The sequence below is a fragment of the Oncorhynchus clarkii genome, chromosome 13, assembly GCF_045791955.1.
Source record: "Oncorhynchus clarkii lewisi isolate Uvic-CL-2024 chromosome 13, UVic_Ocla_1.0, whole genome shotgun sequence".
NCBI classification, from domain to species: Eukaryota; Metazoa; Chordata; class Actinopteri; order Salmoniformes; family Salmonidae; genus Oncorhynchus; species Oncorhynchus clarkii.
The window spans coordinates 50,333,770-50,352,022 of NC_092159.1; the positions used below are offsets into that span (position 1 = coordinate 50,333,770).

General features: G+C 49.5%; 1 protein-coding gene across 1 annotated transcript in view; it reads right to left on the reverse strand.

Annotated features, from left to right (window-relative positions):
- LOC139364989 (liprin-alpha-3-like) overlaps nt 1-18,253 on the reverse strand; it is a 58,840-nt gene that overhangs the window by 31,955 nt on the left and 8,632 nt on the right. Inside the window, exons 3-20 of the mRNA XM_071102284.1 lie at nt 15,207-15,374; nt 14,920-14,994; nt 14,770-14,829; nt 11,483-11,617; nt 11,249-11,341; nt 10,217-10,269; nt 9,982-10,075; nt 9,666-9,800; nt 3,782-3,865; nt 3,269-3,400; nt 2,919-2,981; nt 2,748-2,830; nt 2,185-2,350; nt 1,818-2,014; nt 1,321-1,561; nt 536-669; nt 287-438; nt 43-139 (exon numbers count right to left, since the gene is read on the reverse strand). Coding sequence (XP_070958385.1) covers nt 43-139; nt 287-438; nt 536-669; nt 1,321-1,561; nt 1,818-2,014; nt 2,185-2,350; nt 2,748-2,830; nt 2,919-2,981; nt 3,269-3,400; nt 3,782-3,865; nt 9,666-9,800; nt 9,982-10,075; nt 10,217-10,269; nt 11,249-11,341; nt 11,483-11,617; nt 14,770-14,829; nt 14,920-14,994; nt 15,207-15,374 — 2,162 coding nt within the window. The remainder of the gene's footprint in view (nt 1-42; nt 140-286; nt 439-535; nt 670-1,320; nt 1,562-1,817; nt 2,015-2,184; nt 2,351-2,747; nt 2,831-2,918; nt 2,982-3,268; nt 3,401-3,781; nt 3,866-9,665; nt 9,801-9,981; nt 10,076-10,216; nt 10,270-11,248; nt 11,342-11,482; nt 11,618-14,769; nt 14,830-14,919; nt 14,995-15,206; nt 15,375-18,253) is intronic.

An 18,253-nucleotide genomic window follows, 5' to 3' on the forward strand; every position in this document is an offset into this window, starting at 1 on the left:
AGGAGAGAAATGAATCGGAGGGTGATATTCCCTGAGACCCACTTCCTTTTGCTGCGGCGGTTGTCAACAGTTCCTGTCATGCTTCCTTTGGTCAGTCCCATAGAATCCCCAGTACCCAGGTCCTCAGAAGGCGTAGAGGCTGAGAGACAAAGGGGGTCATGGGTTACAAAGACTACAAATATGGGTGTCAACACCAGGTGGACTTTGACCTGTTGCAGTTAAAACACATTTAAAGCAAAGTCATGGGATATGTCGTTTTTCGAGTATAATTTCAATTCTCTCTCACCCAGAGAGGCAGACTCTCGCCCAGCCGGGCCCATCCTTCCCTTTTCCTTCTTCCCAAAAAGGCGGCCGATGGAAGACTTGATGCTTTTCTTTTTACTGGCTTTGTGGAGAGAGTCCTGACTGCTGTTGGAACTGCTGCCGTCTGCTGACAGACTGAGAGACAGAAGAGACAGATGGAATAAGAGAAACAGGGAAGGAACGAACCATATGAGCACTACAGGGTTTCCTCGATGATGATTGGCTGTCATACCTGCGGAATTCCCTGGGGTCGTCCATCATGGCCCCTGGGTGGGTGAGGGTCATCCTGTCTAGTCGCAGCGCTCGGGGGGTGGGTGGAGGGGTGGAGTCAAGAAGGGCAAGGGATCGATCATCCTCTTTGTTGTTCTGGAGGGTAAAGTTGGAACACATTTAAGGGCTTATACAGGTTGGTGACCCCTTAATTGGGGAGGATGAGCTTGTGGTAATGGCTGGAGTGGAATGAGTGGAATGATATCAAATACTTCCAAGCATGGTTTTCATGTAGAAAAAGGAGGAAGGGTACAGGTACACAATAGTAGATTTTGGTAGACAGAAGGTGCTCTTTGGTAAAACGTGTAAATGGGTCATCAAAAAAGAAAGGAGGACCAAGACACTCTTCATACAATTCATTAAAATGCCTTTATTTGTATGGCAAGTTCAATGGAAACAAAGTTTAAAAACTCTGGCGTGTTTCGGCTGCATGGCCTTCGTCAGGGAGTACAAAGAAATGATAATACAATGTCCTCTTTTCAACAGCTTTTTCCAATAAACCCTGATTTAAAGAGGGAGTAGTTACAGCATTTATTAGACAACACCTAGAAAGCAATACTATACACATTAAAAAGTGAAATACTGTAAATATGTTATCAAAAATGTGCTTGTTTAATGCCATTTCATTCACTCTGTTCCAGACATTATTATGAGCCGTCCTCCCCTCAGCAGCCTCCACTGACACACACACAAAGACTCACACATTCCCAACACACCCACACAGATACACAGACAGAGCAGCTGTACCTGTCTATCTGTCTCGCGGTGAGGGGAGTGGGACAGGCGAGGGGTGGAGACCCCAGAACTGGGGGGAGAAGGGGAGGCCAGGGTGGAGGAGGTGAGGGATTGAGGGATGAAGCCGCGTCCCATACTGTCCCTCCCCAGGGAGGAGGGTGGGATGGGGGAACCATCCAGAGCCACACTGCTAACCCTGCTCTCGATCTCCTCCGCCCGCAACTCTGTACTCTCCTTCTCTTCCTGGATCAGCCTGACAGGGGGGGGGGGGGGGGGAGCGGGACAGACAAACGGGTCAGAAAGAGAGAGGGTAAACAGAGTGAAAAGGGGAGAAGAGGGAAAGACGGGAGATTTAGGAGCATGTCAGACGGAAGACCAATGAATGTTGGTCTTGAATGAGAAAATGAAAAGAAACCTCAGATGAATCTTCTCCACCTGCATTTGACCTAAACTGCTTGTACACAATCACAGCTTCTCGCTACCTGCATCCCTTCCTCCACCTCCCTTACTTGATCTCCTTGTTGATTGCCTCTAGTTGTTCCTGCAGCATGATGGCCAGTGTCTGGACATCAGTCTGTCCGCTGGGAGACAGCAGCTCCGAGCCAAACAGTGTCTCTCTGTCGTCCTCATCGTCAGAGCAACCGTGGTCCACACCCACCTCAAACCCGGTCCTCAGCAGCGCTGACCCACTGTCCCAGTCCCCGTACTGCACACATACACATACGCACAAACACACATGCAAGCATGCACACACACATACACACAGAGAAGGCTCAGTTTGTTGGGTTGTGATGCTTATGACTATATCAACTATATCAATGTGACTATATCATTATCAATATTAGACACATCAAAGGTGATCATGTGACCTCTGACCTTGCTGGTGTCCTCCCGGGCTGTGCTCCAGCGCCCGCGATGCGTCCGCCTGACCACGGCCACGGTGTTGGAGTTACCGTAGTGATCCAGGTGAGCGGTGGAGCCCGTGGGGAGGGAGCCGCCCCCGTGGGAGTACCTCAGCTCCAGAGCACTGCCAGGGAGAGACCTGAGAGAGAGAGAGAGAGAGAGAGAGAGAGAGAGAGGGCGGGAGGGAGGGAGGGAGGGCGGGAGAGAGGGAGAGAGAGAGAGGGCGGTTGAAGAGAAAGTGTCACGACTTCCGCCGAAGTTCCTGCCTGTTCGGCGGTCGTCGTCACCGGCCTACTAGCCGCCACCTATCCCTTTTTCGTTGTCTGTTTGTTTTGTCTTATTAGTTGCACCTGTGTCTATTTGTGTGTGCTTGATGGGCTTCCTTATTTAAAGTAGGTTTACCCGCCCTTGTTTTGTGCGGGATTCATTTTGTGTTACGTGTGTGCGTTAGTTAGGTGTGTACGAGTTCTGGACCTGCTACCCTGTGTTTTTGGGAGGTGTGGAGGTTGATGTGTAGTTGAGGAAGGGAGGGAGACCTGGAATAGCAGGACCCGCCGGGTCTCAGTCTGAGCTGGTCCAACTCCAGCTGAATCCTCTCCAGCTCGGCTATCAGCTGGTCCTGAAACAGGGAAAGAAATAGAGAATAAGTTAATACAATTTAAATATTTAATTAGAGTATGTAAAAATTGAATTATCTCTTGATATACCTTGTTTGCTAGAAGGTCGTCCTGGATCTTCTTCATGTTAGAAAGTTCCTCAGAGAGAGCATTCTGAAAGGTTCACCATTAAAAAAAACTTTATTAGGTCTACTGCATAACAACAACATCTGTAATTACACATTATCAATGCCATTAGGCCCGAACTGTATTCCATAGTAGCTGTTAGAGCCAGAGTGGGTTTAATATTGAATAGAAACTGGGTGAAGAGGATTGTGTAGACTGTTTTGAGTGGGAACTCAGGTGTGTGTGAAATTAAGGGGTATGGGTTTTAGTTGAAGTGTTGACTGTTTTGAGTGGGAAGAGGTGTGAGAGGGTGTGAGTGGGCCGGTAAGTAGTACCTTGTCCTCCAGAGCAGCCATCCTCTCCTTGAGATGGAGCTGAAGCCTTTCGTTAGACTCAGACAGCAGCTTGTCCACCGTGTCAGACAGACGCTTGTTGTGTTCATCATTCATTCTCTCCCTTTGCCTCGCCTAGGGAAAGGAGAGAAGGAGAGAGAGAGAGAGAGATAGAGAGAGATTATGTCTGTCATTTATGTCTGTCATTGTTTCTACTGTTGATCCTGTTGCCATCTTGGACAAGGCCTCTCCAGTTGGGAAACTCTGTGTGCCTCCCTTGCCCTGAGGCAGGGAGAGAGTAAAATAGAAAAATGGAAGGACAGAGGGTGGGCGGATAGTTAACAGCGACCTTTCTGCTTGACTGAGTGAGAGAGAAGGAGATTGGGATCTGAATACAGACTGACAAATAGAGGGTTTAGAAAATTAGTATGCCATTGTAGAGTAAAGAGTGATAAAGGAATGGTATGAGAGGGGGTGGAAGGGAGAAAAGGAAAAGGGAGAGCGAGCATGACTCACCCTCTGTAACTCCTGATTCTTCTCCTCTAGTTGCGCCTCCATCTGTCGCAGTCGCTCCTCAAAGTTACCATGACGCTCCTCAGCCTGTGATGCAAGAGGAGGAGGGTGGGGAGTCAAAACAGGCAGCATGTCAGAATGTTGATAGAACATAATTATGACTGCGCAACCTTGGGTTGGGTAAAACGTTTGATTTAAGTGATCTCCTGTCTGTGCAGATCATAGTCAATCACAGTAGGATGTTTTCTAGCATACACATTCACTTCTGATCTGTTTGCAGATGTCAGACAGTGGCGGTCTAAGCTGTTTAAGATTTTGTTTTTCATGAGCATGGCCTTATTTCTATTACAGCATATTGGATGACTGTCATTCATATTACATTCACCCAGTTCAATGTAACAGCGATAGGTTTAGGCTACTACAGGATACTCAAATTTGACCTATAACCTCATAAGGTTGCTACAACTTAGCCTATGAATGAAAGTTTACAACGTAGGTGTACACAGGTCGAGAGAATATTTTGAGGTGACAGACAGTGACACATGGACAGACAGTGACACATTCAATACCGCCTTCCACACTCTTGCCTGCATCTAGCTGATATAGGGTGTAATTATTAGTCCAACAGTTGCAAACAATAGTTTCTATTGAACAAATTCAGGATTGTTCATACCCGTTTTGTTCGATTTACTTCCGTTTAAGAAACATTTTCCAACAGAATCGGCGGAATGAATACACCCCTGATCACGCGTAAACACAGTTCACTTTCATAGCAGCCACTTTGTATTCCTTCTTGCATCCATGCGCTCTCCTCCTCTCACCTTGTCCCCCTATGTGACCAGGCGAAAAAACCTTTCCAAGCCAAACCATATCATAACCACTACTCATAGCCTACATGTTGTCACCCTATTAGCTAAAGTAACGTCATAGTTAACATAGCTAATACAACTAACACAATAGTAAACCCGCTACAGTCACGAAGTAACATTATACTGGCGGGCCCCGATGGCAATAAATTAGTAAAAGTTTACCTTGACTTGGAAGAGTTCCAGTGTTATGTTGGATAGTCATAGCCAGCTAGCTAACATAGCATCCCTCTGTTTGAGCAGGGAGTTTGAGTAGGCTAAACTAGTTAGCTGCATTTGCTAGCTAAGTAAGTGAAACTGAAAGTGGAATAAATTAATTTGTTCAAAACTGTTCAACTATTGTCTTTCTCTCTCTTTGAGTCAGCTATCATGCAGTATTTTTCTGTTACCAAAAATAAATTACTCACCACATGTATGCACTGCAGTGCTAGCTAGATGTAGCTTATGCTTTCAGTACTAGATTAATTCTCTGATCCTTTGATTGGGTGGACAACATGTCAGTTCTTGCTGCAAGAGCTCTGATAGGTTGGAGGACGTCCTCCGGAAGTTGACATAATTACTGTGTAGGTCTATGGAAGGGGGTGAGAACCATTTTGGGGGTTTTGTATTGAAGTCAATGTACCCAGAGGAGAATAGCTGTCCCCCAGCTACACCATGGTGCTACATTGGTATTACATTACCATGGTGCTACATTACAGAGTGATGTTATTGCAAAATAGTGTGTTTTAATCAATTATTTGGTGACATGTGATTATATTTAGTATAGTTTTATCTAAAAAGGGTAACTTAAATGTTTTACAATTTTTATTTTTTATGAAATTCACTGAGGAGGATGGTCCTCCTGTCACGACTTCCGCCGAAGTTGGCTCCCCTGCCTGTTCGGGCGGTGCTCGGCGGTCGTCGTCACCGTCCTACTAGCCGCCACCAATCCCTTTTTCGTTTGTCTGTTTGTATTGTCTTATTAGTTTCACCTTTGTTCTTTTGTATGGCTTAATGAGCTTCCCTATTTTAAGTACGTGTACCCGCCCTTGTTTTGTGCGGGATTGTCTTTATGTTATGTGTGTGCGTTTTAGGTAGAGGTGGTTTTAGGTAGTCACTTATTTGTCCGCCCCTGTGTTGTTGGGCTTGTCATTTTTGTGTGCCGTATTAAAGAGCACTTTTCCCCAGTGGAACTCTCTGTGCCTGATTCCTTCACCCACCTAGTCCCGCGTGACAGAATCCCGCACCTAAACAACATGGAATCAGCAGGAGCAGCCGCACCTCCTCTCCCATCGATGGAGGAAAGGGTCCTCCATCATACCAGTGTTCTCCACAGGACTGGTTCAGCGATGGATCTAATGATGGAGAGGATGGATCGATGGGAGAGGAGTGGCCTTCCCACCTCATCTCCAGCACCCCCTCCTCCAGCACCTCCTGCCCCTGCTACCGCATCCGGCTCCGGGGCTCTTCGTCTGGCGCTCCCACGGGAGTATGATGGAACGGCGGCTGGGTGTCAGGGGTTCCTCCTACAACTTGAACTTTACCTGGCTACTTTACCTCCTACTCCCTCCGGGGAAGAGAGCGTGAGCGCCCTCGTCTCCTGTCTGACTGGACGAGCCCTAGAGTGGGAAAACACAGTGTGGAATGGCCCAGACTCGGCGAGGGATCACTAACCCGAATTCACCCGCCGATTCCGAGCTGTATTTGATCATCCACCAGAGGGTCGTGCCGCGGGTGAACGGCTGTTCCACCTGCATCAGGAGACGAGGAGCGCACAGGACTTTGCCCTGGAGTTCAGGACCTTGGCTGCAGGAGCGGGGTGGAACGGCAGGGCTTTGCCCTGGAGTTCAGGACCTTGGCTGCAGGAGCGGGGTGGAACGGCAGGGCTTTGCCCTGGAGTTCAGGACCTTGGCTGCAGGAGCGGGGTGGAACGGCAGGGCTTTGCCCTGGAGTTCAGGACCTTGGCTGCAGGAGCGGGGTGGAACGACAGGGCCTTGATAGACCATTTCCGATGTAGCCTCAGGGAGGACGTCTAGAGGGAGCTAGCGTGTTGGTACACCACCCTCACGCTGGATGAGCTCATCGACATGTCCATCCGTCTTGACAACCTGCTGGCTGCCCGCGGGCATTCGGAACAGGTCCTGTCGTTTCCACCTCCCGGCCCTCCTGCTCCTATCCTTATGGAGTTAGGGGGGGCGGCTTCGAGGAGGACTGGAGGAGGAGTTTCCTCCTGCACCAGTTGTGGTCGGCGAGGACACACGGCCGACCGGTGCTGGAGGAACTCGTCTGGGAGTCGGGAGGGCAGGCGGAGTACTACTCGATCACCCCAGGTGAGTCAGCACCAGACTCACCCAGAGCTTCCTGTCGGTCATATGTATGTGTTAACCTCTTTCCCTGGGTTTTTTCCCTCTCTACAGCATAAGGCGCTAGTCGATTCAGGCGCAGCTGGGAATTTCATGGATCGGGGGCTCGTGTTAAGGCTAGGGATTCCCCTTGTGTCGCTACCTTTCCCCGTGCACTCCTTAGATAGCCGACCATTAGGGTCAGGAGTGGTCAGGGAGGCCACGGTGCCGCTGGACATGGTAACGCAGGGGAGTCATAAGGAGCAGATTAGTCTGTTCCTTATAGATTCACCTGCGTTTCCAGTGGTGTTGGGAATTCCCTGGCTAGCTCAGCACAACCAGGTGATTTTCTGGCGACATGGGGCTCTTAAGGTCAAGAGGAGTGTTCAGGCAGGTGTATAGGAGTTGTCGTTGGTGCGACTACAGTGGAGAGTCCAGACCAGGTTTCCACCATGCGCATTCCCTCTAAATATGCCGATTTGGCTATCGCCTTCAGTAAAAGGAAGGCGACCCAATTACCACCCTATCGTCGAGGGGACTGCGCGATAGACCTCCTGGAGAACGCTGCACTTCCTAGGACTCACGTGTACCCCTTGTCCCAGGAGGAGACAGTAGCTATGGAGACATATGTTGCTGAATTGCTGGGACAGGGGTACATTCGGCCCTCAGCATCACCCGTCTCCTCGAGCTTCTTTTGTGTGAAGAAGAAGTAGGGAGGTCCCCGTCCGTGCATTGATTATAGAGGTCTAAATTCCATCACAGTGGGGTTTAGTTACCCACTACCTCTCATCGCTACGGCGGTGGAATCACTTCACGGGGCGCGCTTCTTCACAAAACTGGCCCTGAGGAGTGCGTATAATCTGGTGAGTATCCGGGGAGGAGATGAGAGGAAAGCCGCATTTAGTACTACACCTGGCCATTATGAGTACCGCGTCATGCCATATGGGTTGAAAAATGCTCCAGCCGTCTTCCAATCCTTCGTAGATGAGATTCTCCGAGACCTGCTCGGGCAGGGAGTGGTAGTGTACATCGATGACATCTTGATCTATTCTGCCACACGCGCGGCGCACGTGTCTCTGGTGCGTAAGGTACTCAGGCGACTGCTGGAGCATGACCTTTATTGCAAGGCGGAGAAATGTGTGTTCTTCAAACAGGCCGTTTCCTTTCTGGGTTATCGTATTTCCACCTCCAGGGTGGTGATGGAGTGTGACCGCGTTACAGCCGTGCGTAATTGGCCGACTCCGACCATGGTGAAAGAGGTGCAGCAGTTTTTAGGGTTTGCCAATTACTACCGGAGGTTTATCCAGGGTTTTGGTCAGGTGGCTGCTCCCATTACCTCACTGCTGAAGGGAGGACCGGTGCGCTTGCGTTGGTCAGCAGAGGCAGCAGAGCTTTCAGTCGTCTGAAGGAGCTGTTCACCAATGTGCCCGTGTTGGCGCATCCGGACCTCTCTTTAGCGTTCATAGTGGAGGTGGACACGTCCGAGGATGGGGTCGGGGCCGTGCTGTCCCTGCGCTCGGGCGTGCCACCCAAGCTCCGCCCTTGTGCCTTCTTTTCGAGGAAGCTCGGTCTGGCGGAGCGGAACTATGGGGGACCGGGAGTTGTTAGCTGTCATCAAGGCTCTGAAGGTGTGGAGACATTGGCTTGAGGGGGCGAAACACCCTTTTCTCATATGGACTGACCATTGTAATCTCAAGTATATCCGGGCAGCGAGGAGACTAAATCCACGTCAAGCTAGATGGGCCATGTTTTTTTACTCGGTTTCGGTTCACCATCTCGTACCGGAAAGGCTTCCAAAACACCAAAGCCAACGCGCTGTCCCGCCTCTATGATACCGAGAAGCGGTCCGTTAAGCTAACTCCCATCATTCCACCTTAATGTCTCGTGGCACCGGTAGTATGGGAGGTGGACGCGGAGATAGAGAGGGCCTCACGGTTAGTGCGGTTAGTGTTTTCGTTCGTCTGTTTGTATTGTCTTATTAGTTTCACCTTTGTTCTTTTGTATGGCTTAATGAGCTTCCCTATTTTAAGTACGTGTACCTGCCCTTGTTTTGTGCGGGATTGTCTTTATGTTACGTGTGTGCGTTTTAGGTAGAGGTGGTTATATTTTCTGGACTTGGCACCCTGTGTTTTTGGGTAGTCACTTTGTTGTCCGCGCCCTGTGTTGTTAGGCTTGTCATTTTTGTGTGCCGTATTAAAGAGCACTTTTCCCCAGTGGAACTCTCTGTGCCTGATTCCTTCACCCACCTAGTCCCGCGTGACACCTCCCCTTCCTCCTCTGAGGAGCCTCCACTGAGGTCAGTGTACATGAATCTTATTTGGAGTGACATTTCAGCCAACTTGCCTCAACAAGTACTACATAATTGGTTCTTTAGGGTTATGCTGATGATTGAGACATTTACATCTCCTTGACAATCATGTTTGTTATAAATTACAGTTTTATGATACAAGCAATCAATTATCATAGAGCTCTTGACATGTTCTGCACCTGAGGCTGAACTACAATGTGAACAATATGATGAATAGTGTGATGAAGCAGCATCCATTATCATGCAGGGCTCGTAGCAACTATTGATTTATTTCAGATTTTGATTTGATATTTATTTGATTTGAGCGTGCTGTCAATTTTACACTTGGATGGATGCACGCACACACACACACACACACACACACACACACACACCTAGTGGAGGTGGTGTACCTTGTTGAGTGCAGCCACTCTCTGGGCGAGCTGGGCCTCTATCTCAGGCAGCGTCTCGGCCCTCTGCAGGGTCTGCTGCAGCTTCTGCTTGGCATCGTCTAGACGCTCCTGGAGCTGCCTGTTCTTCTCCTCACTCTGCAGGAGTGGAGGAGGATGAGGAGGAGGAAGAGAAGGAGGAGAAGGAATTTAACCTCACAGTCAGTAACAAAAATAATTCTTAACCCTGAACGCAAAATGCAGAGCTTTTATCATTGCTAAACTACCAATCCTCTCCACTAGCAGAAACAACCAGGAGAAAGCAGGTCGCTTCACCCACCTGCCTGTAGAGGGAGTCTTTACTGGCCAGGTCATTCTCCAGCCTGTCTTTAATGTCGTGGAGAGACGTCGCCTCCCTCTGGGCACTTAGGTACCTGCAGGCACACAGCACAATGACATACAGCAGACACATCTTGAAGGCAATGTCGTACAACTGAACACAACAGACACAATTGCCTATGGCAAAAGACATTCCCTGGTGTATTCAGGGGGGGTGGATAGACAGTTGTATTTACCTGCGTTCTAAAGTAGTTATTCTCTCCTCCATGTCCTCTCTCTGACAAAGAGCCTGATAGAGAGGAGAAAGGGGGAGGGACAGACAGAGGAAAAGAGAGAAATAGAAAGAGGGAGAAAAACATAAAAGTCAGCCATGATCAAAGACACTTGGCGCTGCTGGCTAAACCACTAGAACTGTAGCTGAAGTATGATAATGGTTAGTAGAAGGAAGTTGTTGACAGAGGAAACACGTCTCTGCCAAGTGACAGATGTTATTGCACAAGTCCTGGAGGAGGAGGAGGAGGGAGAGAAGGGGGAGGAGGAAGGAGAGGAGGAGGAGGAGAAGGAGGGGTAGGAGGAGGAGGAGGAGGGAGAGGAGGGAGAGGAGGAGGGAGAGGAGGGGGGAGAGGGAGAGGAGGAGGGAGAGGAGGGGGATAGAGAGGAGGAAGGAGAGGAGGATGAGGAGGAGGGAGAGGAGGAAGGAGAGGAGGAGGAGGGAGAGGAGGAGGAGGAGGGAGAGGAGGGAGAGGGGGGAGGACGAGGAGGACGAGGAGGAGGGAGAGGGAGAGGTGGAGGAGGAGGAGGAGGAAGGAGAGGAAGAGGGAGAGGAGGGGGAGGAGGAGGGAGAGTGAGAGGGAGAGGAGGAGGGAGAGGAGGGAGGGGAGGAGGACGAGGAGGGGGAGGAGGAGGGAGGAGGGAGAGGAGGGGGAGGAGGAGGGAGGAGGAGGAGGAGGGGGAGGGAAGAAGGAGGAGGAGGAATGGGAGGGAGAGGAGGAGGAGGAGGAGGTGGCTGTGTGAGTGACAGCGCTAGCTTCTATCCACACGCTTGCCTGTTTACTAGTGATACTGTTGCCATGGCTACAGGGTAAGTCTCACACATACAGTATAGTACAGTAGCAGTTATTGCTGCCAAGTAGGAAAATGGCTCTGTTGCCACAGGAAACTGTTACATTTCGCTAATAGAGTAGGGAAAACAGACAAACATTTTTCTCTATCGCAATGAGATGCTGACACACACATGTATTTTCAACCAATTGGGAAGTAGAGCTCACCTCCTTCACATCCCTCTGCAGTTTCTGATTGGCTTCCTCTGACTTGGTCACCTCCCTCCTAGCTGCAGTCAACTGTTCCTCGATCTCCCCAACCTGGAGAGTGACATAATATTTACACACAAGAACGCACCATCTGGGTCAGTATCACATCTATGAAAGTCATATTCCTTAAAACACATGTATGTCTGGTGTATGTATGACTCAAACTGTTAGTTATCTCTATTTGTCACTCACCTGTCTGCACATGAGGGCCAGTCTTTCTTTCAGCTGGGCCAGCTCTGCTCTCTGCCGCTCTATCTCTGTTTCTCTCTGTCTCTCTCTGTCAATCTCTCCATCCTCCAGGATGGAGGAGGGTCCATTGGGCAGCCGCTGTGAGAGGAAGAAGGAGAGGAAAACGACAAGGGAAAGACAAGATCATGTAAAGATGGAAATGTGTGTCACACCCTGGTCAAAGTATTTTGTGTTTATCTTTATTTATTTGGTCAGGCCAGGGTGTGGCATGGGTTTTTGTATGTGGTGTGTATGTATGGGGATTGTAGCTAGTGGGGTGTTCTAGTTAAGTCTATGGCTGTCTGAAGTGGTTCTCAATCAGAGGCAGGTGTTTATCGTTGTCTCTGATTGGGAACCATATTTAGGCAGCCATATTCTTTGAGTTTGTCGTGGGTGATTGTCCTTAGTGTTAGTTTGCACCAGTTTAGGCTGTTTCGGTTTTCATTACGTTTATTATTTTGTAGTGTTTGTATTTTGATTCGTGTTTTACGTTTGTTTAATAAACATGGATCGCAATCTACACGCCGCATTTTGGTCCGACTCTCCTTCTCACCAAGAAAACCGTTACAGAATCACCCACCACCAACGGACCAAGCAGCGTGTCAACAGGCAGGAACAGCCCAAAGTGGAGTACAGTATGGACTATACTTCTTGGGAGGAGATAGACAGGTGGGCGGTCGACCCAGGGAGAGTGCCGGAGCCCGCCTGGGATTCGATGGAGCAGTGCGCGGAAGGATATAGGAGAATGGAGTTTGCGAAGCAAGCAAGGCGGCGCGGACGGAGGCCCCATAGTCAGCCCCAAAAATTTATTGGGGGGGGGCTCAGGGAGAGTGTGGCAGAGTCAGGAGCCAGACCTGAGCCAACTCTCCCTGTTTATCGTGAGGAGCCAAGGAGGAGACCAGAGCCGGTGTTGGAGGTGAGCGAAACAGAGACTGTGAAGGAGTTAATGGGGAAATTGGAGGAGAGAGAAATGAGGGAGTTGCTGTGTTGGTGTTTTAAACATGGAATTCGCCCGACGGAGCGTGTCAGGGATTTGATGGCACCTGGGTCAGCGCTCCATACTCGTCCTGAGGTGCGTGTTAGTCGGCTGGTGAAGATGGTGCCAGTCTCACGTACCAGGCCTCCTGTGCACCTCCCTAGCCTTGCACGTCCTGTGCCAGCACCGCTCTCAAGATCTCCAGTACGCCTTCACGGTCTAACCCATCCTGTGCCACCTCCACACCCCAGCCCTCCGGTAGCAGCTCCCCGCACCAGGCTTCCTGTGCGTGTCCTCGGCCCAGTACCACCAGTGCCAGCACCACGCATCAGGCCTACAGTGCGCCTCGCCTGTCCAGCGCTGTCGGAGCCCTCCTCCTCTCCAGCGCTGTCGGAGTCTCCCGCCTGTTTAGCGCTGTTAGAGCCTTCCTTCTCTACAGCGCTGCCGGAGTCTCCCGCCTGTTCAGAACTGCCAGTTAGCATAGAGCTGCCAGTTAGCATAGAGCTGCCAGTTAGCATAGAGCTGCCAGTTAGCATAGAGCTGCCAGTTAGCATAGAGCTGCCAGTCTGCATAGAGCTGCCAGTTAGCATAGAGCTGCCAGTCTGCAAGGAGCTGCCAGTCTGCAAGGAGCTGCCAGTCTGCAAGGAGCCGCCAGAGCTGCCTGTCTGCAGGATGCCGCCAAAGCTGCCAGTCTGCAAGGAGCCGCCAGAGCTGCCAGTCTGCAAGGAGCCGCCAGAGCTGCCAGTCTGCAAGGAGCCGCCAGAGCCGCCAGTTAGCATGGAGCAGCCAGGGCCGCCAGTCAGCATGGAGCAGCCAGGGCCGCCAGTCAGCATGGAGCAGCCAGGGCCGCCAGTCAGCATGGAGCAGCCAGGGCCGCCAGTCAGCATGGAGCAGCCAGTCAGCATGGAGCAGCCAGTCAGCATGGAGCAGCCAGTCAGCATGGAGCAGCCAGAGCTGCCAGTCAGCATGGAGCAGCCAGTCAGCATGGAGCAGCCAGAGCTGCCAGTCAGCATGGAGCATCCAGTCAGCATGGAGCAGCCAGAGCTGCCAGTCAGCATGGAGCAGCCAGAGCTGTCAGTCAGCATGGAGCAGCCAGTCAGCATGGAGCAGCCAGAGCTGCCAGTCGACCAGACTCTTCCAGATCTGCCAGTCGACCAGACTCTTCCAGATCTGCCAGTCGACCAGACTCTTCCAGATCTGCCAGTCGACCAGACTCTTCCAGATCTGCCAGTCGACCAGACTCTTCCAGATCTGCCAGTCGACCAGACTCTTCCAGATCTGCCAGTCGACCAGGATCTTCCAGATCTGCCAGTCGACCAGGATCTTCCAGATCTGCCAGTCGACCAGGATCTTCCAGATCTGCCAGTCGACCAGGATCTGCCAGTCAGCCAGGATCTGCCGAAACCACCAGCCAGCCAGGATCTGGTAGATTCATCAACCTGCCTGAGCTTCCTCTCACTCCTGAGCTTCCTCTCACTCCTGAGCTTCCTCTCACTCCTGAGCTTCCCCTCAGTCCCGAGCTGCCTCAGTCCCAATCTGCTCCTCAGTCCAGTGGGGTTCTGGGTGAGGACTACTAGGCCATGGTCGGCGGCGAGGGTGGACTATCCAGGGACGCGAGGAGAAGGGGCTAAGACATTGATTGAGTGGGGTCCACGTCCCGCGCCGGAGCCGCCACCATGGACAGACGCCCACCCGGACCCTCCCTATTGTTTTGAGGTGCGTTCGGGAGTCCGCACCTTAGGGGGGGGGTTCTGTCACACCCTGGTCAAAGTATTTTGTGTTTATCTTTATTTATTTGGTCAGGCCAGGGTGTGGGATGGGTTTTTGTATGTGGTGTGTATGTATGGGGATTGTAGCTAGTGGGGTGTTCTAGTTAAGTCTATGGCTGTCTGAAGTGGTTCTCAATCAGAGGCAGGTGTTTATCGTTGTCTCTGATTGGGAACCATATTTAGGCAGCCATATTCTTTGAGTTTGTCGTGGGTGATTGTCCTTAGTGTTAGTTTGCACCAGTTTAGGCTGTTTCGGTTTTCATTACGTTTATTATTTTGTAGTGTTTGTATTTTGATTCGTGTTTTACGTTTGTTTAATAAACATGGATCGCAATCTACACGCCGCATTTTGGTCCGATCCTTGTTCTACCTCTTCATCAGAAGAGGAGATAGAAGAAAACCGTTACAATGTGATGCGACTCCTTAAACTCCAAGCAAACTATGCAGCACATGAGACACTAATACTTCAACATTTACTTCAGCCAATACAGCATAAATCCCCTCACCTCTTTCCCATTTTCTAAGCCTTGTTGGCGTCTTTTGATTTGGTCTCGTAGAGAATGGCACTAGGTAGAGATGGAGAACAGGAAGGTTTAGAAAATATGCTTTATCTGCGGACAGAGGAAAAGGAGAACGAGCAGAGGAGGATAACTCACCTCATTTGAGGAGGACTCCAGCTCTTCCTCTAAAACAGTCACTCGCTCCAGAGCCACACGTAACCTCTCTCGCACCTAAGGAGGTCCAAGACAGACAGAGGGGGAGAGAAAGACGAGATAGTGGAAAGGGAGAAAGAGAGTGGGAGTGAAGGGGAGAGAGAGAGGTGAATGTTAGTACAGAAACTGAAATCCTGTGGAGCCAGCCCACTCACTCCTCCATTTAGCACCCAGACTGACCTTCTTGTCCAGCCCTTTACCCACACACACACACACACACACACACACACACACTTCTCATCCAGGGCTTTGTGGTGTTCGAACAGGGACTTGAGGGCCTTGAGGACCTCCACCTCGCTGGAGACCCCGGCAGGAGACTGGGCCTGCCTCTTCACCACTGTCATCCTCAGACTGCGCTCATGACGAGACACCAGGCACTCCAGATGCTCCAGCAGCAGCTAGACACACAGAGAGCAGGGGCCACTTGGAATAAGGATCTGATCTACATGACAACAGAATTTCAGCATGCTTATAGGGAAGGACACTCAACACGCACAGCACTTACACAAATGACTGATGACTGGCTGAGAGAAATTGATGATAAAATTATTGTGGGGGCTGTCTTGTTAGACTTCAGTGCAGCTTTTGACATTATCGATCATAGTCTGCTGCTGGAAAAACGTATGTGTTATGGCTTTACACCCCAAGCTATAACGTGGATAAAGAGTTACTTGTCTAACACAACACAAGAGGATGTTCTTTAATGGAAGCCTCTCAAATATAATCCAGTTAGAATCAGGAATTCCCCAGGGTATTCCATTTTTACTAACGACATGCCACTGACTTTGAGTAAAGCCAGAGTGTCTATGTATGCAGATGACTCAACACTCAACACGTCAGCTACTACAGCTACTGAAATGACTGCAACACTTATTAACAAAGAGCTGCAGTTAGTTTCAGAGTGTGTGGCAAGGAATAAGTTTGCCCTAAATATTTCTAAAACTAAATGCATTGTATTTGGAACAAAACACTCACTAAACCCTAAACCTCAACTAAATCTTGTAATAAATAATGTGAAAATTGAGCAAGTTGAGATGACTAAACTGCTTGGAGTAACCCTAGATTGTAAACGGTCATGGTCAAAACAAATTGATGCAACAGTAGCTAAATTGGAGAGAAGTCCATCTGTAATAAAGCAATGCTCTGCCTTCTTAACAACACTATCAACAAGGCAGGACCTACAGGCCCTAGTTTCTACCTTCTTAACAACACTATCAACAAGGCAGGTCCTACAGGCCCTAGTTTCTACCTTCTTAACAACACTATCAACAAGGCAGGTCCTACAGGCCCTAGTTTCTACCTTCTTAACAACACTATCAACAAGGCAGGTCCTACAGGCCCTAGTTTCTACCTTCTTAACAACACTATCAACAAGGCAGGTCCTACAGGCCCTAGTTTCTACCTTCTTAACAACACTATCAACAAGGCAGGTCCTACAGGCCCTAGTTTCTACCTTCTTAACAACACTATCAACAAGGCAGGTCCTACAGGCCCTAGTTTCTACCTTCTTAACAACACTATCAACAAGGCAGGTCCTACAGGCCCTAGTTTCTACCTTCTTAACAACACTATCAACAAGGCAGGTCCTACAGGCCCCAGTTTCTACCTTAACAACACTATCAACAAGGCAGGTCCTACAGGCCCTAGTTTCTACCTTCTTAACAACACTATCAACAAGGCAGGTCCTACAGGCCCAAGTTTCTACCTTCTTAACAACACTATCAACAAGGCAGGTCCTACAGGCCCTAGTTTCTACCTTCTTAACAACACTATCAACAAGGCAGGTCCTACAGGCCCTAGTTTCTACCGTCTTAACAACACTATCAACAAGGCAGGTCCTACAGGCCCTAGTTTCTACCTTCTTAACAACACTATCAACAAGGCAGGTCCTACAGGCCCTAGTTTCTACCTTCTTAACAACACTATCAACAAGGCAGGTTCTACAGGCCCTAGTTTCTACCTTCTTAACAACACTATCAACAAGGCAGGTCCTACAGGCCCTAGTTTCTACCTTCTTAACAACACTATCAACAGGGCAGGTTCTACAGGCCCTAGTTTCTACCTTCTTAACAACACTATCAACAAGGCAGGTCCTACAGGCCCTAGTTTCTACCTTCTTAACAACACTATCAACAAGGCAGGTCCTACAGGCCCTAGTTTCTACCTTCTTAACAACACTATCAACAAGGCAGGTCCTACAGGCCCTAGTTTCTACCTTCTTAACAACACTATCAACAAGGCAGGTTCTACAGGCCCTAGTTTCTACCTTCTTAACAACACTATCAACAAGGCAGGTTCTACAGGCCCTAGTTTCTACCTTCTTAACAACACTATCAACAAGGCAGGTTCTACAGGCCCTAGTTTCTACCTTCTTAACAACACTATCAACAAGGCAGATCCTACAGGCCCTAGTTTCTACCTTCTTAACAACACTATCAACAAGGCAGGTCCTACAGGCCCTAGTTTCTACCTTCTTAACAACACTATCAACAAGGCAGGTCCTACAGGCCCTAGTTTCTACCTTCTTAACAACACTATCAACAAGGTAGGTCCTACAGGCCCTAGTTTCTACCTTCTTAACAACACTATCAACAAGGCAGGACCTACAGGCCCTAGTTTCTACCTTCTTAACAACACTATCAACAAGGCAGGACCTACAGGCCCTAGTTTCTACCTTCTTAACAACACTATCAACAAGGCAGGTTCTACAGGCCCTAGTTTCTACCTTCTTAACAACACTATCAACAAGGCAGGTCCTACAGGCCCTAGTTTCTACCTTCTTATCAACACTATCAACAAGGCAGGTTCTACAGGCCCTAGTTTCTACCTTCTTATCAACACTATCAACAAGTCAGGTCCTACAGGCCCTAGTTTTGTCGCACCTTGACTATTGTTCAGTCGTGTGGTCAGCTGCCACAAAAAAAGGACTTAGGAAAATTGCAATTGGCTCAGAACAGGGCAGCACGGCTGACCCTTGGATGTACACAGTGAGCTAATATTAATAATACCCATGTCAATCTCTACTGGCAGAAAGTGGAGGAGAGATGGACTCCATCACTACTTTTATTTATGAGAGGTATTGAGGTATGTTGAATGCACTGAGCTGTCTGTCTCGGACACCCATGCATACCCCACAAGACAAGCCACAAGAAGTCTCTTCACAGTCCCCAAGTCCAGAACAGACTATGGGAGGCACACAGCTCGGACACCCATGCATACCCCACAAGACATGTCACAAGAGGTCTCTTCACGGTCCCCAAGTCCAGAACAGACTATG